General features: G+C 40.7%; 1 protein-coding gene across 1 annotated transcript in view; it reads left to right on the top strand.

Moving 5' to 3' along the window:
* LOC143149184 (tyrosine-protein kinase Dnt) overlaps positions 1 to 11114 on the top strand; it is a 140331-nt gene extending 129217 nt beyond the window's left edge. The window contains exons 6-9 of the mRNA XM_076316349.1: positions 7447 to 7603; positions 8503 to 8770; positions 10193 to 10379; positions 10783 to 11114. Coding sequence (XP_076172464.1) covers positions 7447 to 7603; positions 8503 to 8770; positions 10193 to 10379; positions 10783 to 11031 — 861 coding nt within the window. The 3' untranslated portion in view covers positions 11032 to 11114. The remainder of the gene's footprint in view (positions 1 to 7446; positions 7604 to 8502; positions 8771 to 10192; positions 10380 to 10782) is intronic.
* Positions 11115 to 22675: the final 11561 nt, after the last annotated feature.

Below are 22675 nucleotides of genomic sequence, written 5' to 3'. Positions count from 1 at the left end.
ATTGAAACTCCATTCGACCAAACCTGACAAGAGTCTCCGTTTTTACCCGAACTCGATAAGAGTGTTTTTACCCAACTACCACAATACCGAGCAAAAATCAACTGGACACTCTGAGACACTTCTCCAACTGTGCATTCGTATCCTTCCTATTGTTAGGAGTTGGAAAATCTGGTCTGGAAGGAACACAGACCCTACGAGTCCAGACATTTAATCCTTGTTCGGTAAGGTAGACAATTGAGCGAGGTCTACTAAGAAACTCTTCTTAGGTATTGATCAAAGTTGAATTCGAAGGATTCTGACAGAAAATGAAATAAATAGAGTCCCTTACCTCGTAATACTTAGCTGTCTACGCGATTCTCAATTACTAACAGGGATCGAATGTTTCGTGTAGCAGATTTCCTCCCATACTTATTGCTTATGACGCAAACGTGGATCCATTGACGCCAACTGGTAGTCTCGTGTGTCTGTAGCTGCATCAGACTAAGCAGCCAACCGAGCACCACAAAGAGTCTCTATCTATTGGCCTCTGTCGAATTTAGATTCCTTTCTAATAGACAGCTTCTAAGCCATACATAGGGAAACACTGTCTACAGGTGGAGTCGAAAACCATTACCATTCCCACACGATACCCCTCTGAATAGATCTTTTCAGCTCCCGATAGTACTTTTACGCTCGCCTTTCCGTTTGAAAAGCGTGTACTCGCAGATTGGGTGCGAAGAGCCGAGATATAAAGCAACCAAATAGCCAAATATGGCGGGCAAGACCTATCTAGTGGCCTTGAGTAATCAATAGGTTCTCTCTCCACATTCATCGCGTAACACTATATCAAAAAGATAACGAACAGGAGTATAGAATCTAGAGTACTCTAAATATTAAAAACCATCTATCCTTTTTATTTTCTACGTGCATAGACGTATACATAAACACAAATACTCCAGTGTATCGAATAACCCAACATATTCGATACAACCTGTCACGAATTAACCGTAGAATCTACGTCTAATCGATATAATCGGACATCGATACATTCGTCTTACAAATCCAAAGCTCTCGTCTGGGAGGGGGCAAGCCACGCAAAACCAATTGTTTTTTTTTTTTTTTGGTTAATTAAGTCTCGTCTCCGCGGTATCGTCTTCGGCAGCGCGGCGGTGACTTTGATCGAGTTAAATCGAAAACTGTATTATTAATTCCCGGCGTTGAATTGAAAGTTGCCGCGTCGACGTTGGCACAACAGAGCCGCTGTCTCGAAAATGAAGCTTTTAAAGTTGCCCGCCCGGTAAAACAAACGGCGATGTTTGACGAGACCCTCTCGCTAAATAAATCGAATTGCTGCTTCGTGCGCATCCGGCAAAAAGTTCGCTGCCGGCACCCGTTAAATCAATAGCGCGATTGTGATTGTATAAAAGCGATTCGTCAGTCCACATTCATTACAACAGCAACATTCGCCGCCGGTTCGATTTCGTTCCCCATTCATTTACCGCGGCAATTACGAATCTGTTTTTTCATTCCTTTTGCTTTTTAACTAATAGCAACACGCCCCGTTAATTATGCACCGGGCGTAGCTCGCGAATCGTCCGCGAGCGCTTTATTTTTCCGTTTATCGGGGAACGATTCCGCGCCACTGTAATCAATCGCGGTGAACAAACACACGACGAACGATAGCGATCAACATCGATTCGCATTTATTGTTCATTTTCCGTCACAATATTTGTTTGTAGCGTTCCTTGTTACCACCGCGCTTGCAAATTCTTCGACGTCGTTCCGCACGCTCGTGCAAAACTGTTGGTACAATATTTTTCTTCTTCCAGGGTAACAACGGACTACACGGCGAAGGTTTCTTCCAAATTCGATAACGTTTCGCGTAAATATCAAAATTCGTGTTGGAAATTTGCATCGAGGAATCATTCCCATCGAGGTTTCTAGGGAAGAACGATGGAAGTTGAATTTCGTTCGTCGATGAAAGTTGAGATTTTTATATTCGATGTTATATCGTTGCGAGAATATTATCAACGGATTGCTGGAGCTTTTCCGGTGAAAATGAGTACCCACACGGTCATGTTTGGACTGTTTTTAATTGTACGAAATTTCAAATTTTTTTTCAAAAATTTCGTACAACGAACTAGTAAATATTGTCGGAATATGGTCGTGTGGGGACTCATTTTCATTGGGAAAACTTCAGGAATCTATCGATAACACTCTCGCGAGGATACAACCGGATGTATAAAAGTTTTCGGTTCGCAGTAGCGGCATCGCTTTGAAACTCGGTAACCGAGTGCCTGTAATGCGAGACTCGATGCTTCTCTCGCTCCTGGTGTATTTGCTCACTCTTCTCGTTGGACAGTTCACACCCAGCTGGATACTAGCAATCGATCCCGATTTTTCACGTATAATCGGACGCTACCGTACCGCAGATTTAGAGTTAGGTTACAGAACAACAATTCTCCGAACCTCGCCCTTTGACGTGACTTTCTCTCTTGAGTGTCGTGTTCTCGTGTACAGTTCGAAAGGTTCAATAAGATAGCGACCTTGAGGGTGAAGGAGTAAGTATCAGGGATGACATTACGCGATCGAACTGTCATTTAGGGCTGTACCCTAGAAGACCGTTGAAGAATACCGAATACACATGTTAATTCAAAGATTCTACTCACTTTGTCAAACTATACTCGAACTTGTATATTTTCCATTACGAGTAAAATCGTTAAATAAAAAATTTCAAAAATTAAGATTCTCACTCTTTCATTTCGTACCGTTATCTTCGTTTTGAGAAATGTTAAATTAAATTGTCAAAAGTGTGAGACACGCGAATTGTTCGCGTCGTTTGTTAGCAATGATACGTACAGGTAACGTTATCTCGAAATTTGACGAGGCAAATGAAGAGTGTATAGTTTCCTCTCGGTTTCCAATTTTCTTTTCACGACCACGAAAACGAAGAGAACGGCGGCAGGAATTGTACTTGCAAAAATTTTATTTTGCACCTTTCCCTCGGTTGTGTCGGCAACAACGGACCCGTGTAATTACAATATGCACCGGCTCTCGGACCAATTGTCGCGCTTTAACCGCGAGGGTGGCAACGTCAAGGCGTGCATTTAGCCTCGCGTAACAACGAAATCATTGCATGTCGTCGAACTGCCATCGACCACACGTACCCACTCGCGATTATCGGTGAAACAATGATATTCCATTTTCTCGTCTACTTACATACGCGAGCTAATCCCGCGCAGGCTTTTATTCGTCGCTCGGCGCTTTCGTCGATTGCAAATTGTCTCGTTACGTTTTCATTAACAAACCTCGGGAAAAATCAAAGGGGGAAAAGAACCACGGCGGTTTCTCGGCGCGATAAAGCGAAAGCGATGCAGAAATGAGAAACACAAGCGGTGGAAAACGAACGTCACGAAAACGCGGCTGGAAAACGAACTCGACGAGCGGAGCGACGAAACTCGGGAAAATTGTGCAAAAAGGCTTCTCGAAAGCAGGGCTTTTTTCACGAGAGCGTAAGTAACTACAACGTTGAGAGTCGTCTATGTAATAATTACGGTGCCCGATGAGCCGCGATATTAGCATACGCGTTTCCACCGAATGGTAACGTAATCTCTGTTTACGAAGCTCTCGAATCGCTTTCAACGGTAACGTAACAAAAATGAAATCCGAAATAATAATAACAATTGTACGAAACTGCTTCAGAAGGCGTATTAGCAGTTCGTCGTTTGAAATCCTCAAATCAGAACTTGGCGTTTACAGATGCAAATTTTTTATTCGTTATTTCTCGAAACGAAATATTTTTTACATCGGAGCTTTGGTGAGATTTTGCATCAGGTATCTCGAATTACAGATCGTTTTATTTGCCTTACAAATCTCTACTAAAAAGTATGTAGAAAGATATATTGTTCGAGTTAAAAAAAAAAAAATAATGACACAGGTTATAATTGACTTCATGAATTTGTATTATTCGTTGACGTAAATATATATTTCAGGTATATTAATAACAAATGGCTTGTGAAAGTGTTTGTTACAGTAATTCAGATATGTTGGATGTTCTATCGGTATTCTAGTTCCCAAAGATTTATGGTTAGTCAAGAGCTGAACAGGTTCTTGACATAATCCGTGCATCCTAATGGTTGGGGAGTGAACAATGGCTGGCGATTTGCGGTCCCATGGTTATCGGTTGTGATCGTATTACTTCGAAAACTTATTAGGAGTATTGAAACGTTTGTAGAATTTCGATGTCTGTTCGAGACTGTAAACATTTTGTTCGTTAGAAATTACACTTTCTAACAATGAAACTTACATTTCCTAATTCTACTAATCTCAATAGTGCTGAGGAGTCGATACGTATCGGTATTAATGACTATATCAAATATAACATATACATATATTCATGGAAGATCTCCCAACCCTACTTGTTTCTATATTGTGATCAAAGGGCAAAACATCCTACTTAAAAACTAATTTTGAATGAATAAATATATTTGTGAAAGATCTCATCGCCAACAAGGAAATCGTGCAGCCTGTCTTTCTTCGATTTAAAATTTTTGCTCTTGCAAAACGTACACAATTTTCTGACAAAACTATACAAAATTTGTTTAAAGAACTTCCTCGTATCCCCCAATAGTTTCCAAGACAGCAGTAGGGGTTGAAACTTTGGAGGGTAGTTCCACCTCTTAAACTTGAGTTACCGCAGCCAAAAAAGAATGTATCTCTTATGTCTGGCCACTCGACAAACCTTCAAAGTTTCGTCAAAATCAAAGTAGGGGGAGACACACCCCGGATACACCTTGCGAGATCCTATCTCCTCTTCTGATACTTTTTTTCATACTTCGTTGCTCGTTTCCCTCCCCACGTTCTGATTTCTCTTCTCTCCGATACACAACAATACATCCTCGTGTACGTATTTCAAAATTTAACACACTCAACGTCCGATACATTTGCCTCGTATTCTTTTCATTTCTCCTCTTCCTGTGCATCCCCAGTAATTCAACCATACGTAACGCTCATTTTATACAGACACGTCCTCTTCAATGAAACGATAAAAGATAAAACGATACGATACGAGTGATTACAACGATAATTAAAATTCAATCCCCCGTTGAAAACTTGTAATTCCACGTTACCAATTAATCCCATAAAATACAAAGAAATGTTTCTTTCCTCTATTCCAGTCCACATATTTCAACACCCATCGAATACACCTATTGGGTCGTTCGGAAAGTGATTTCATTTTTTTCGGTGAAAATGAAACACGATTTTTTCAGAGTGTATCACATTTTATTAAATTATTCCATTTTATTAAATTCTCCATTTTGGAAAAATGACTTTCCGAACAACCAATACTATTATTAACAACGACGATCTTCGTTCACATAGAATTCTTTAAAAAATAACTAAAAAAAAAATTACTTTCCGAACGACCAGATACTTTGCATTTCTTTCGTCTCCCCTTTTTCTATGCATCCCCAGTAGTTATACACATAAGATACTGACCATATTCCGGCAACGTTTACTCGTTCGTTGTACGAAATACCCCAGACAGTTGTACACATTCGTTTCTTAACCCAGCCCCAAAATTGGCGTTCCGTAATTTTTTCTAATCGAACCCCGCGTAACTTCCAAATATCCCCAGACAGTTGTACACATTCGTTTCTTAACCTCTAAATTGGCGTTCCGCGATTTTTTGTAATCAAACCCCGTCTAACTTTCAAATACCCCCAGACAATTGTACACATTCGTTTCTTAACCTCTAAATTGGCGTTCCGCGATTTTTTGTAATCAAACCCCGTCTAACTTCCAAATACCCCCAGACAGTTGTACACATTCGTTTCTTAACCTCTAAATTGGCGTTCCGCGATTTTTTGTAATTCAAACCCCGTGTAACTTCCAAATACCCCCAGACAATTGTACACATTCGTTTCTTAACCCCTAAATTGGCGTCCCGCGATTTTTTCTAATCAAACCCCGTCTAACTTCCAAATACCCCCAGACAGTTGTACACATTCATTTCTTAACCTCTAAATTGGCGTTCCGCGATTTTTTGTACGAAACGTAGCTCTGTTTCTCCCACATTGCGACCTGTATCACGTACGAACGGGGATTCCCGTAACCTTGAATTCAAATCGCGACTTCTACCCCTTCCTCCCCCTCCCCCTTCACTTTTTCCCTTGTATCAATCCCCTTTGCTCGTACTCCGTTCCCCATTCGAATCGAACATCGTCGTCCGGCAATTTGCGCCGCGCTAATGCGTTTCGGGGTTGTCGTTTTCGGGCGTCTTCCGGCTCGTTTTTCCTCGCCAGTCTCGTGCGCATGCGCGCGGGCAAGGGACGCGCAGAGAGCCGCGCGTACGCGTAGGCGCGTGCAAATGGAATGGGAGGGGCCGGAGGCAAAACTCCGGAAAATTGAAATTAATGAATAACCGGCTTGCCCGCTCCCGCTCCGTAGCTTTCCACCCCACCCCCCACCCCCGAACCATCCGCCTCCTCACCCCCCTCTCGGCTTCGTGGCGCGGGAACCAGCGGAAAACCGACCTGGAACAAAGGGGAACCCCGCCACGACGGGAACGACGATATAACGATGCCGCAGTGGCCGAGGAGGGTTCGTCCTTTTCTCTTCTTGTCGTTCCACGTCCTTCGGGGACCTCGCGAGCTCCTTCGTGTCCTGTTACAGGCGACAAATGCTTTTTTAATGAGTTCCCCCGCGCTGGGATCCCGCTCCGCGATGAATTATGCGGCCCGAGTGTGACGATCGAGGGCTGGAAACTGCTAGCAAATTGCTCGGGAATTCCGTTGGTGTTCGCGGGGCCTCGGTTTCGTGGGGGACGAGCGCCACGAGGGGACGACCAATACGGAAACATTGTTTTTTTGTAAATTTTTGAAAACTCGAGACGTTCAACTTGGCGCGGACCTAACCTCTCGAACGAGCTGTTTTCTTACCGAAAGTTGCAGACAAGATTGAGTCGGGTTATCTTACCCGTTGCAGTATGTAAATTGACTGAGTAGATTAAAATTGAAACAAACTTGGGTTGTGGAAAAATAAATATGTTGCAGTTCTGCAGTTGTATTATATTTAAAGGTTAGGAACATTTCTTTGTGAAAGTTTTGCCTCGAAATGTGAAACTTGATTCGGTATAGAATTGAATTTGGAAATGAATCGGGGAAGAGAATTTTTTATCATTTTGAAAAGGATTTTTCCCAGAGTGTTATTCCCATTTTTGGTACTCGGTGATTGTAATTCTTATTTCTAAAATTGTTAGAATTCCACTTATTTCTAAAAGTGGAAGTTCTTTTTTTATAACCTCCTACGGTGTACATTGTACACTTGATATAAAGTACTCTCTGTAACTACAGAGTTCGTATTATTTTTCCAGCGCGCTGACCTTTGCCGATTCACTTTCTTAATATCTGGAGAGGCGATTTTTATCCCGCTTAATGCCGCGATGTCGTATCCGTTAATTTACAGTCGACCGATCCGTGCGAGAAGGCCAGGGCGCTCGCTGTGTCGAGATCCGCATTGTACTGTCGCAATCTTGTGCAGGAGGGCACGTTCGGGCGCGTTTACAAAGGTACACTGGAACTGGCCGGCCGGGAACAAGAAGTCATCATAAAAACAGTGACAGGTATATCGGCATCCACCGTTCCACCGAGTATTAATATATTCAAATTACGCAAATTCGTTGAACTCTCTGCAAACTTAATATTTGCTATATAATTCTCGGTCGTAACGTCGGTCCACTTATGTAAATAATATAATAATCTAAAAATATATTCAAGTTACACAAATTCGTTGAAGTCTCTGCAAACTTAACGTTTACTGTATAATTTTCAGTCGTAACGTCGGTTACGTAAATAATATAATAATTTAAAAACGTAACTGTAATATATTGAAAGAGACGTCAAAAATTGGAAAAGAGAATAATAATAGTTAATTTGAGAAATATTATAAACGTTATAATAAACATTAAGCTTGCAGAGGGTGCAAAAAGTTTCTATGATATTTTATAAACAAGCAATTATCCTAATGATTGTGTTAATATATTTGTCCAAGGTGTTACAATGTCACATTTTTAATTTCGAAACTTTTGTTCGTTAAGTGGTCACTTAATAACAAAAGGTATAATAATTTCAAGCACGACGATCCTTCGAACGATACTTGCACGAATTTAATACCGTTTGGAATAAATAACATCGAAAGTTCCATCGACATTATTCAAATACTCGTTTATTCGCGCTCAAATATAACGGTGTAAAACGAGGCGCTCTGAGTTACCACCGCGAGATAAAGTAGAGAATATTATACCTACCGTTGATTCCAGAATGAAAATATAAAAAATTATTTTCGATTTGAACCGTTATAAAGTACATCGAATACTCCCTTGGTGATCGTGGTGCAACGGAACTCGTTTGAAAATTATACTCTCCGCGAATTTTGAAGGAAAAAACTCGGTCTCGTTAATTCGAATGTTTCCCGCGTTGAGAGTATCCACGTACAACTAACGCGATAAGTTTGAAATTTTAGAAGTGGCGTCGGCTTATCAGGCCTCTTTGCTGGTGGTGGAGGGCTCGCAACTGGCGGGATTAGTGCATGCAAACATAGCTTCGCTTGCAGCCGCTTGCCTGGATAGTTCGTGTCCATTGTTGGCGTACACGAGTACGCCTGGTGAGCTGAATTTAAAGTTGTACCTTACCGACGGGAACCATCATCCTGTGACCAGAGACCTCGTGCACGTTGGTGCACAGGTTGCCAGGGCAGGGGCATTCATGCACGGTCGAGGGCTTCTGCACAGGTGATTACCTTTATCTCTCTATGTGGCGCACTTGACTGGACCATTAATTGAACTGCTTCCTGCAGGAAAGAGTGTAGTTGCGTAATCCTATTCAGTGCAGAAAATTATACGGTGCGTCCGGTTTAGGTGTACACGCGCAATTATTTCTTCGACTATTCAAAATACAACTGCGTCGTTTCGTTCAGAGAGGGAAGTATAATACTTGCTTACGCGCTTTGTATCGCCATTTTAATTCTGATCAATCGTGTCGTTCGTAACAAAACTAACCCACGCTAAAAAAATACTTGACCACGCGTCCGGTACAATAACGATCTATTTCTATTTATTGAAAATATATCTCTTTGTACTTACGTATGTTTGTTTTTTAATATTTTTTGTTATGAAATTGAAGATTTTATTAACTCCTTGAAATATTTTCTGAATCGTCAATGTCACCGAAGCGTATATTACGTGTCATTTTATCTTAAGTGTAAAACATCATTGTTAGTCATTATTATGTTACTACCATGCACCGGTCTCTATTACCTCGCTTATTTTCTTGCATTTTATGTGCACTAAAGGATACTTTTGTAAAATAAACATTAAATTTTAATATGTCTTAAAATATACCTAGTAGCTAAATATAAGTAAAGTGACGTATGAAATAGTTTGAACTTCCATTCTACTCGATGCATTAATTTATTTGTGGCATTCGGTAAATAATAAAGTAGCGGTCGATAAAGGAAGCGCGTAACTTGGAAACAACTCAACTTTAAGAGATAAAACGACCCTCGAAAATTTCACCACTCTAATACTATCTTGAAAACTATTAGCAACAGAAAAAACCTTCTTAGATAAATATTTTATGACTTTTGTCGGAACGTAACACGGTGATTGGTCCTGTAATTAAGACGGTAAAAATAATTCTTAAAAATTTCTTGTAAAACTTATCTATTATCCCAATACAATTTATTATCTACTCAAAAATAAATTATTTTCATTTAATTCCGTCAACCAAAATTATTCATATTCGCCAAATACTTGCTTACGTATCAATAATTAATGACAAGACGTTTAAAAAAATTGAAATAATTTCGTTTAGAAAATTCAAAAATTGAATTCTTTCTGTGAATCAAATAACTGAGTATTTTAAATATTTTTAGAAACAATTACGTTTGCGCATTAAAATTGGACACACTGCAGTTGTTTTAATTTGCTAAAAAAAAGGGTAAATTTTGTCGAAACTTTAACAACTACCATTGCTATTTCTGAAATTATAATTTTATGCAAATAACTAGACGTGGTAGTTTAACTCCCTCTAGAATTCGCTCTCTAGAATTTCAGTTTCGTTCCTTGGAATAATAAAAATTGCATGTTTATTACGAATCTAAAAATATTTATGAATTATTTGACGGAGTTGTACAACCTGCTGTACATTTTCAGGGACATAGCGGCACGAAATTGCCTGATCGAGCCAAGCAGTCTTCGCGTACGATTAGCCGACACTGCTTTGGCGCGAGACCTATTCCCTCAGGACTACCATTGTCTAGGCGATAACGAAAATAGACCCATTCGTTGGATGGCCTTGGAAACTCTCCAGCACAATCAGTACAGCACGGCAACGGACGTGGTACGGTCATAATTTGTATCGAGTGCCAATAAAGTTTTGACACTTTGTTATCTGTTGAGAATAACGGGCGATCGAATCTCGGCAAAATTTAATAACAAATTATATACGATACAGCGTCTACGCGAAGATCCAGTTCGTTAGATTTTCCCGCGTTTTTCTCCGATTGTATGCACACGATCGCGTTACAATTAGGACCAAGACTATTCGAATGTTTTATATTCTGAGTATCCAAATACTCGACCGATACGCAAGATATTCAACGAGTCAAATATTCGAATAGTCAAGTATTTGAGTAACTTGAAAACTTGTCGAATTCTCAACACTGATGTAACAAACACCGATTGATCATTCAGTTTCTTCACACTGTACAGATAATCGAACTGTCGTTGTCTTCTTTTTCAAGTGGTCGTTCGGAGTGTTTCTCTGGGAGCTGGCGACGCTGGGTCAGCAACCGTACGTCGAAGTGGACCCGTTCGAAATGATGGCGTGTCTTCGTGATGGCTATCGATTGGTCCAACCGAGACCGTGTCCAGACGAACTCTTTACCGTGATGACCGTCTGTTGGCTAGGCCTTTCCAGGGATCGACCGACCATGCCCCAGCTTCTCGCCTATCTTCAAGACTTCCATGACGCCCTGGGCGGGTTCATCTAAAACATTTACCCTCGAACGTTTCGCGATGTTTCCTTGAAAGTAACTATTCCGCGACATGTTCGAACAACGTCGCCGAAATTTTCGCGCGAAACGAGTTTTCATCGGTGTCTGGGATCGTAATCGAAGAACTCGTCCAGAGAAAGAGAAAGAGAGAGAGAGAGAGAGAGAGAGAGAGAGAGAGAGAGAGAGAGAGAGAAAGAGAGACTCTCGTTAAATGGTATTTCAGTAGACCAATGAACGGTCCGAACGAGAACGAAGCTTCCGAAAGTATAAACACAAATTCCACTGCCCCGCTGTTCTCAACCCGGAACGAACGTGGAGTATCCAATTGTACGAAACCGAAAATCACTGCCCATTTGCGATTATTGATTGTCAGCGACAATACTCGACGCGTCCCCTTCCGGCGTGTGTCGGATGGGCGTATCGTTTTCGAAATTCCGTTTTCGGAGGCACCCGGAGAATCAAAACAAGAGATCGACGACCGAGCGTGCGCCTCAATTTCGTGGATTGGAGCGACTCCATACCGTGACGGACGGCCCGCTCGGCGACAGGAAGATCGACGCGAATACATCCGTCCATAGCAGTTAACCAAAAAAAAAAAAGAAAGAAAGAAAGAAAGAAAGAAAGCACTTGAAGCGCACAACGTTTTTTATAGCTTGACAGGTAGACGCAACGCAGCAGCAGAAACCGCGACGACGCCTGTAGCCGGACAACCGACGACGCTCATCGGACGAGCCATGTCGTCATTACATAGGCGTATCTTGGAAATTGTACTCGATTCCGATTGAATCACTGTTCATTCGAATTTTTCTGTGTTCGAGGGTTTAAATACATTGGTGATTCGAGTGTTCGGGGAATACGATTCGAATACTCGAATATTCGAGTAATGTTCGAATATTTGAGTATTCGAGTGGTACTTGAATATTCGAATGTTCAAGTAGTATTCGAATACTAAAATATTCAAACGGTTCCAAGCTGTGTAATTTCTATTCTTCTTTTTTCTGTTTACTGAATTGTCAACAGTCTCGAAGTGCGTTCCGATGAATCGCAGTGATTCTCAACCAAATTCCGAGACATTGCTAAAAGTATTCACTGGTCGAACATTTGGCTAGTTATCTTGGAAAAAGTAATCGAAAGTGCAGATTAAAATTTGACGCAGTGCGAATTTAATAGAGTGCACATCTCATATTTTTCAAATTAATTTTCTCAAGAACAAAGAATCGTAGAAAAATATTTCGTTTCAAATTTTATTACTCGTTTCTTTGTTAAGACGTCCAATAGATTCTGTCACTGATTTTGGCGCACTCTGAATTCTTCGTTAAAAATTTTTACAATCGAAAACGCAACACGTCTTAAACGCGGTTGAGAATCACTGAATAATTGATTTTCAAACGGATCTCGTACGCCTATAAATTCGTCAGTTTCCATCAGTCGGACTATCGAACGATAAATCAAAATTCTCTTTTCAATGAGTACCATATGGTTGTAAATAATCTATCGCGAATGTGATCGTGAAATCGATTTTGCGTTGAACATCGCACGCAACTGCTTTTCAAATTACACGAAATAAAAAATCTTTTACTTCTAATAAGAAAATCCTATACTTGTAAGAAATTCGATGCGAGTGTAAGTTAAGAATCTTAAGTAGACGGTTGGATCGATTAATAATACCTACTGTATCTCTTGAGTACTTATTAAACTCGGAAATATCTGTTCGCGATTATTTTCATAATACTATCTAGGTGAGGAATTACTGCCAGATGTAATGGAAAAGCATGACTAAAAGTGAAGTACGTAAAAGGGAAAGTGTATAATAGAAACAAGGATAAAGAAGAAGCCAGAGCAGATTCTCAGGCACGGTCATAAAACTCTTGTAACTTTCAATGCATCTAGATTATTGAGTGATTCAAGAACATGTATAAATTTATTAACGTATACTCAAGATTCTTAACGCGTTCGCAGTCATACGCCTGTGAGCGTCGATGTCATCCGTGCATCTAGAAAGGCGACAAAATTTTTATAGCAATAAATATTCTGCCTTCTATTCTAAACACTATATATTACCATTCTTGCGATGTAACAACGCTATATAGTCTTAGAAAAACTTTCAACCATATGGACCATATTCCTCAACAATGCTTAAAGAAGTTTATTACACAAAGCTTGTCGAAAGTACGAGATTCACTAGCCAAGAATTAACCCATTCGCATTGAGAAGCCAGGACATTAAATTTACCGAGGTCTGCGCCGAATATTTTGGTCGCTAACAGCTACGATCGAGCTTCAATTATTCCAGATATACAAACTGGATAATTATCCTATTCTTTTTTATTCTAACCTAACTTATTTGGCATGCATCCATTCGTGAATCTTCAAGGCTCATAATTTTAATGCTCTTCTTATTTATGATATTTATATTTCTCTTTTTATTTTGTATGGTGTAATAAAAACGTTATTATTGTTGTTGTTATTATTAATATTATTATTTTTGTTTATTGTTATTATTATAGGAAAGTGTCACTGCAGTGTAACCTTCGGGTCATTTCGAACTACCAATGTAACCCATTTGTCTTTTTCTCCCACTCGTATTTTATTTCTCTGGACTGTATAGTCGAATTTACTTTTCAATGACCTTGAACGGAAAAAGTATTTGGCGCTTACTTTGGTACGATCTGAAATTTTTACATCCACCGGTGTAGTCTACTAACGCGTACCAGCACGTCACGAGTGATTCCTGAAAGTTAGGTTATACGGTACCACCGGCTGATTCGTGACAAATAAAAGTTAAGTCATGACGTGCTAGTACGACAAACAATGCGAATAGGTTAAGTAATTATCGCCTTGAGGGATATACCTAGTTCGAAGATGAACAAAAAATCGATTTCTCGTTTTTTACATTTTCTCAAAGATTCGAATCTTAAGAGGAACGTGTTCAAAATATTATAGCAAAATTCGAAAAACCGGCCACGATATGAAACTTCGAAACAGAACTCTACATATATTCTAGCATTAAACGCCAAACTTCGAAGTGGCTATTCTTTTTTCTCGAAAGAATATTTTACAAGCTGGTTGATGTAATATCTCGGGAACCAATAGACCGATTGACACGAAATTTTATGCATACGTACAGTAAAAGTCTCTTTATCGTTTAAAATAAAAATTAACTCAATATCTATAAGAGTTCTTTTCTTTCCGCTTGTAGAAGCTTTCGAAATTAATTAAAGAATGAAAATTTTCTTTTAGACGCTGCACTATTTTCAATTTTCAAATTCCTTTGTTCATTTCACTTGAACGTAACAACTCGATTTATGCACATTAAGAAACTATTTGGATTTCCTTTATTTAGTTATCAGAAAAAAAATCGTGTCAACCATGGACGTACAACCTTTTATACGTGTGCAATTACCACGTGTTGCCTCTACAAACTCGGTTATTTATACTTAAAGAAATTCTTCCACTTTGAGAAAATAAAAATAAATGTTCGCAGAGAGTTCGAAATTGACACGTTTGATATCGTTTTACTCGAGAGAAAGAAAAATAGAATCGAACGACAGCGAATTTTTGGTGCTCCGAACTAGGTGCTGATTTCGATGAAATCACGATCCTCCACGCGGTGGTCCAAAGCGTTTCCTGTCGTCCTTCGACTTCGCGAGCACGATGGCTCGATAGTTATTTATTAACAATCGCGATCGCGAAGGTAATTGTAACTGGAACAACGGAGAGAGCAAAATCAAAGCTCGGAACACGTAGAAATCTTTATTGTCGTGTCTGACCTTCGGTAGGCATATGCTGTTGCGTAAATGGGCGGTCGAACTATACGTACTCGTAGTTATGTATCTATTAGCCACACCGCGCAAGTCACTTTAAATATCCACGTCTCGCGTCAGGTTGCGCGAATTATGCAAGTTCGCGACGTCGTGGTTTTCGCTGAGCATTTAACCCTTTGCGATCCGGTATATTCTTCCTGCTGCGCGTCGAGTAAGTCGAGGCGATCGAGATAAACGGCTGGTCGCTGGTTAACCTACTCGTATCGTGGCTCCGTTTGATAAATTAATCGTACGTTAATACAAATTCAATTATACGGTGCGTCTGTTCGTTCTTGCGAAGCAATATCATCGTATCGCGAAATAATTCTCGATCGAGAAATCGCAAGATCTTGTCACGGATCGCAAAGGATTGATCGAACTCGAACGAGTTCGTTTCTCGAACTCGTGAAAATAATTTCTCGTAAATCGTGCCTCGTCGATGCGGAGAGGACATTTTTTTTTTTTATTTCGTACAGATCGGTATTTATCAATTGGCGAGTCAAACACCGAGATCGTTACTCGTTTCGCGGCAGTGTTCGATCGCGCACGTGTTTCTCGAAGTAAGCGCGATCTGTCCAAGTCACTCTTCGAAAATTAATTATCAGGGGGTTACCTCATCTTCGGCCACGGATTCATTTGGCGCAGGCGAGGCGCCGCGTTTTAAAAGACATTCCGCATCTGCCCGTGGGGAGGCGCGCGCATGCGCGGCACGGTGCAACAACGCGAACGATCGCGTTCGATTCGTTTCATACGATTCGTTCGTTCGACGACGAAAAGAAACCTACGGGACGTTTCGTTTCGAAGCTCATCGACGGCCGGACGATAATCGCGACAGAAAATTCATGAAAAGACGCGGGATGACGTAACACGCACACGTTTTAAATGTACTCGATGTGTAAATGTCGCATGTTCCTGACTACGACCATTAACTTTATCGCACTCTCTCTTTTTCGTCCCTTTCCCCCCGAGCTCCCTTTTACGACTATACTTCTCGACATTTATATCGAAAGCCGAATCTACGGACCGGCTTCGTAAACTATCGCCACGAGCATTCCACTACTACTAATTAATATTTACCATTTAAAGTATGAACTATCGCTCTCGCCACTATTTATTATTAACGACGTCCTAAGAGGTTCCACTTATTTCAGCGAAATCGTCGTGTCTCTATTGTATAATGTCCGGTATTCGTTATTCGTTGGATGTCTTTTTACAATATTAATGGAGGAACAGGGTAGGCTAGCGCTGCACACTTTTTCGCTATCGCTGTACAATTGGAAGGAAAAAAAAAAAAAGAAGAAACGCCTCGTGTTTCCACGGCCATGTTGCCTCTTCTTCCCCCCAAAAACCCCCACCCTACACCTTCCCTTCTACGAGAGTTCCATGCACGGAGTAACCGGCGGGGGAGAGTTTCGTATCCGCGTCCTCCGGCTCGACCTCCGCCCCAACCCCCTTTGAACGCAACCAAAGACCTCATCGAGAGACAGTTCCAGTCACTGTAAATATCTCTAGCGAATAATAGTGGTGCGCCGAGTGAGTTGATTTGTGCAGATTCTATTATTTCCTACGACGATTTACGGCATTATTTTTCAACGGAAAGTGAAATATACGTGTTAAAAAAAGGAAACGAAACCGGTGCTGATGTTTACTCACATCCCCCTCCTCTGAACGTGAACACGGTGATTTCAGTTTTTAAGCGACAAGTTTTGTATTACTTCATTTTCAGGGTGAAAATATAATAAATCCAAACGTGCCTTCATCTGGGCTATTTTTAAGTATAGACGACAGTTTTGACAAATTAAATTTTGGTTTTTTAAATTTACCGTTTGATTGTAGAAAATTAAAGAAAATAGAAAGTATATTTATCGGACCTTTAATGATTATTACAGGTCAGTTCAATACGGATAATGTTATTCGAATAGTAATAAACGAATAATGATATTCGAACGTTCGAGTATTCGAATAACTCGTATGATCGAATTCTCAAATATTCGAATACTCGTATAATCGAATGCTCGACTATTCGAATACTCGTGTAATTGAATGCTTGACTATTCGAATGCTTGTGTATTCGAGTATTCGGATACTCAAATATTCGAACGCTGAGTATTCGAATAATTCGTATAACCGAATTCTCAAATATTCGAATAACTCGTATAATCGAATTCTCAAATATTTGAATACTCGTTAAATCGAATCCTCGACTATTCAAATATTCGTGTAATTGAATGCTTGACTATCTGAATACTTTTATATTCGAGTACTCGGATACTCAAATATTCGCCTATTCGACTACTCGTGTATTCGAGTACTCGGATACTCAAATATTCGAACGCTCGACTTATTCGCAGTATTTCGAACATCTGCGAAATATTCGAACATTCGCGGCCCCGGACTGCCCGGGACCCAGGTGTCCCGGGTTACGTGTTAACGAACGTCGAAAGAAATAATTATTTCTGGCGTGGTATCGTTTTGTCCCGCGTTGTAGATCTGCACGGCGATCGGTGTTCTCCAAAGAGCCGCGAAGGTACCGTACGGGCTGTGCGCGTTGGTAGGAGACCCTTTCTAAAATCGCGGGAGTCGGCCGGAAGCGGTACGAGAGGGCCCAGAAGGTGAAACGAGGAGCGACCGAGCCCAGGTGGGGGCAGCCGGAGAAGGACGGAGCGAGAGAACACGAACGAGAAAAAGGAGGGCCAGACCCGCGGCCAAATGGAGGGGTAACGCACTATTTCCTAATCCAAGCGAGAGAGAAGCGAGAGAGCCGACCAACCGACCAACGAAAATGAAAGTGACGGAGAAAGTTGGGGCATTGTTACGAAGCGTAAAGCCCGGCGTGCGACGACGTTGTACCGCGCGGCAGGCTCTGAAACGATCGTTGGTTTTCGATTACGCGTGGGCACCGCGTATATACCCTACACCGCGAACCTAGGCTGCACCGCTTACGGCCACGTGCGCGTACACCGTACGCGGCCTCGTCTTACTCCGATTTATCCACAACTCGCCACGACTTCGACTTTTCGTCGTAAGGGCACGCTCCAAGGACGACTAACGCCCGAAGATTTCTAAATTATCGGCCGCTTCTGTAGACGGGCGCCGCGATTGCGAAACCCCAGCCGCCGAGAAATTCTACCGCTCGGTAGAAATTCTCTCTCTCGACGCTTTTTTCCACCGTTTTTAACGCCGTGTTCTTTCGACAGTAATTATCAACCGGGGACAGCAGTTCTGTACGAACGTTGTAGTTTCCACGCTACGAATTTCGGTCGATAATCCGTGGAAGCAGGTGAGCTCTTTTTTACGAGACAAGTGGAAATTGATAAATAGAAAAATAATTATCCGATCGCGGGATAATATCGCAAGGATCGTCGAAATTATTTTTCGCGTTTTCAAGCGTTGAGGGTTGGTCGAGAGTGCATTAAGATTAATGAACATGGGCGCAATTAGACGGAATTGGCTCTAAGTTACGATCAAAGTGCAGCACGGTATTCGTACCGTTTCTGATTGTTATTTAATCACGCGCGTGTTTATTCAGTTGTTGAATGTACTTTATGGATTGGGAACCGTTATTAGGTTATGTATACATGTTGACAGGGATCGTAATGGCGTTAGATTTAATCAACGCCATCTATTGAAAAAAACACGAGATGGCTTCCATGTTTGGAATAACGGCTTGTTTCGTAAGAAATATAATTTATCGTCGCAGGTTTGGAGATCTTTGCAAAATATTGGAAACGAGCGAGACAAGTGTACAGATAAATAAAAGAAATCCCACATTAACGCAAGAGAGGTTTTTACGAAGATGTTTCGTCCAAGTCGATAGAAATTGAATATTTCTTTCTGGTTTTAACAGCATAGGGTGCTGTGGTAATTGTTAAATTATTTATTGAACGTCGAAGAATTATTACAAACTGACCAAAACACATCGAATAAATTAAATTAACTACTGCTAAAATTGCTCTTGAAATCAGATAATAAAATAGTGGCAAGATTTCCATCGGTGATTTTATATACGCAAGACGTAACAATGGTCTTTTCCGTTACGTTAAGGTAACCTTTGTATGAAAAGGTTTGGCGTTTCTGGGTTGCTGGTGCATTCATTGGTAAGATTGAACCTTACCTTAAACGTGCCTGGGTGTTACGATTGATTTCTATATAAACAAATGCTGATTATCTAATCGTAATCCAGTGGTATTCTTTGACTTTATTCGCAACAACGAGAGAAAAAAATATACGAATTCAAGTATCGTGGATTCTTTGGCAATCGTTACAGCCAACATCCAAACGTCGTTGTGAAAATTGGAAGAAGACGATTTCAGGATATTGTTAATTAAAAATTTCCACCTTGTACGTAGCATCCGTTGCATAAAAATGTCTGGTGCAACAAACGATCCCACGAGTTATTATCCGATTTTGATGTCGAGACTATCGTTACCAAAAACGTCTTACGAATATTTGGCAGGGTGAAAGCCCCAAGATCTCCCCTCCCCCGTGCTAGTTACGCCATTCACCATGGATCATTGGTATTACGATATCTCGAAACTTTCTCTTCGGCTTAATAAATCGTAATAGATTATTAACCACTATTGTACTGGGAAAATGAAAGCTTTCCATGGGACAATTGATTATTTCGTATTATCTACGTTGAATAATTCTTAACTATCATCGATGTCGAACGCGTTACGTAACTAGAAATTGTTTCAATACCGATTAACCTCCGCAGCAACGATAAGGAATATATATTATAATAAAAATTAATACGCGAAAGCTTCAACCGCACGAAGGTATTTACATACGTGTATCATTTGTTCCTTACGTACAGAAAGTATTGTAACACAGTCCGTTGACCACGAAATGTATGAACCGATATTAAGAAACAAAAATGCATTTTAAAAGATAGTGTTTAGTAAAGAATGAAACAGAAAATTGCCTTGCATTATACATTTCGACATACGTTTAAAGAACATAAATAATGGAAATGGCTTACACGTTGAAACCTAGAAATTGAAAACGTTATATACGAAAGCAGAAATATGTTCCATAAATTTCGAAACATCGAGAAGAATTCATAGAACAGCGATGTTCGAAAATTGAAGAAAAGAAAAAGAAAAAGAAAAAAAAAAAGAAACAAAAACCGAATGCAAGGAATCACGAATCGTGTCGATGTACTTCATTCCTTTCTAACCTTGCAACTTTTTATCGTTGTAACTTGTTATTATTTCTTACACGCTTCTCGTCGATACTCGGTCACCTCTCCTCCAGATTTTTGAAATTTGAACAACGAGACCGACTCGAGGACCACCCTGCGCGTGTGTTAATAAAAGAAAGAAATTGTCTCGTCGACGATCCGAGCGAACCGTTATATTTTTTTCCTCTCACTCGAAGAAGTAACAAAGTAAGAAAGGTTTCTTTTCTCGTTACTTAATTTCCGTTTTTGCTCGCGTCGCAACTGACGTTGCGACAAGGTTACCGTGGGGCCACAATGAAACTCGGCTCGAAAAAGAGGAGAGAAAGAAAGAAAGAAAGAAAGAAAGAAAGAAGGAAAGGAAAGAAAAAAAGAAAGAAAGAAGAAGAAAAAAAACACGCGTACGTGTGTAATCACCGCGTTAGTGCGGCGCGTGATGGTAAAGGCCTACTGACATAAGAGGCATCGACGAAAGTGCGACGTTACATAATTCGAGCACGGGACATGCGTCCTCGCGTCCGGTTGGGTAGGGAACGAATTGCCGACAGTCGTAGGAAAAAAAGGATGGAAACCATGCAAGAAGCTAATTACATTGTTTTGTCGAGCGGGCGAAACGTCACTTTCGACCTGGCAGACTCGCTTTTTACGAGTCTCCGCTCGTACGAGAAATCGATTTTCTTGCCTTCCAGAAGATGTGCAATCAAATCTTGAAAAATGCAATCCACATCGGTTTCAAGCCAGTCACGTTTTGGATTTTTATTTTCGGAGGCAGCGTTCCTGTACAGTGGCTCGCGAAAGTATTCGAACGCTCGCGATCGAAAATGGCGATCGAACGAGATGTACGACTCGAATCGGGGCTTCGAAAATACCATTCGGTCTGCGATTGGACGAAAGTATTCCGTATTGCATTGCCAGAATTTGAGGAACGTTCAATGTATAGGTTGAGGTTGGAGGCTACTCGGTGAAGTTTTCTGCAGATTCGAATACGTATTCGTCGAACAGATTTGAATATCTTTCGTATATTTGAGTACTGGAATATACTTCGAATACTCGAATGCTCGACTACTTGAGTATCATTCGAATACTCGACTACTTGAGTATCATTCGAATACTCGACTACTTGAGTATCATTCGAATACTCGACTACTCGAATATCGTTCGAATATCTTTATGCCGATCGAATGACAGAATATTCGTAATATTTACTGCAAACGAAATTATAAATTGGATTTAAAGAGACACGCGAAACTTACCCACCTTGAGTACGGTGCTCCTTCTTACTCGATCGATCACCACGATACTTGCACGAAACACTGTACCCGCGAGGAATTTCCCTGTTTCCCTGAAATTGTCGAGACTCTGCTGTATTTTGATTTAAAAAATCGAACAAACAACCGTGGAAAAAGTGTTACCATAAAAGCCGCCACACAGAGGTTAGAAAAGGAAAGGGTACTATTTTTTTGCGCTGCTAGACGAGCTTCCGTGTTCGAGGTTGAAGAACCGAGAGCCGATTCCCTGACAAAACTCTTTGTTTCTTGCGTGTTTCATCTTAAATAGCAATTATCGTGCTTTCCAGTTAGACCGGGTAAAACAATCGACCCTCTCGGGCTACATAAACCAACGAGCATGAGCCGACCGGTCCTTATTCGGACAAGGAAAAACTGGTCCCACGAGCGGCGAACCGGAGATCGGAACTGCGACGAACAAACTCAGAAAAGGAATAATACGAAAGGACGTTTTGTCGCCCTGATAGCCAGAAAGATTAAACCGAAATTGACGAGTCCCTCCCACCCGTCCTCTGTTGCTCTGAAATACGAATTTCGTGTTCTCTTTCTCCTCCGACTCGGCGAACTCGTCACTTTCTTATCTATCCGTTTGACCAACAATGACAAAAAATGAACTATAGGGCCTTCATTGTCGGAACTAATAGAGAGGTACGACCGTAATCTAAAGAAACCTTCGGATAATGGAACGCTCGTTTTTCTAACTTGGATCGACCTATATTTCAGGTGTAATAATAAAAATAGTAGCAGACGGACACGATTGTGTAACGTAAAAAAATTTGAGATAACAGAAGACTAACTTCTCTAGTATAGATCTGTATATTTCAGACGAAATAACAGAAATATCGCTTTCTTCGTTTCCGACAGAAATAATATAAGAAACCCAAAGGACGAGTTTTTATTTCAAAGTAACGGACAAATTATTCGAGACATTACGTAAATAAAGATTATTTAAATAAAAAATGTTCGTTTATTATTTATCGTTCAGCTACTATTTCGATGAAAATTCACCCGACTGTTGAACACGCAATACCTATCGTGAGACGCCCTAGTTTTACATCGTAAATGGAAAATTTATTTCCCCATTGTAGAGGTTTTCTTTGGCGACAATGACTGAGATCCGAGATTTTCAAACGATAACGCTAGTGTAAAGAAATGTGTTCGATATTTCTTGCCGGCGATACAATTATCGCGGGATAATAAGGAAAGAAAACTGAAAGCGCGCGAAGATTCATCATTGCCTCCGTTTCTGTCAGCGACTCGACAGAGAAAAAGTGAAAAGCCGCTTCACACGTAGATGGCAACACACCTGGACAAACGGATGAGCGATCCGAGATCTAATCATAAGGAGACTCGGATCAAACCGTCGCGATCGAG

This window comes from Ptiloglossa arizonensis, chromosome 1 (genome assembly GCF_051014685.1).
Source record: "Ptiloglossa arizonensis isolate GNS036 chromosome 1, iyPtiAriz1_principal, whole genome shotgun sequence".
Lineage (NCBI taxonomy): Eukaryota > Metazoa > Arthropoda > Insecta > Hymenoptera > Colletidae > Ptiloglossa > Ptiloglossa arizonensis.
Note: the sequence above shows the minus strand (reverse complement) of the source record. Positions and strands in the feature narration are given on the sequence as shown.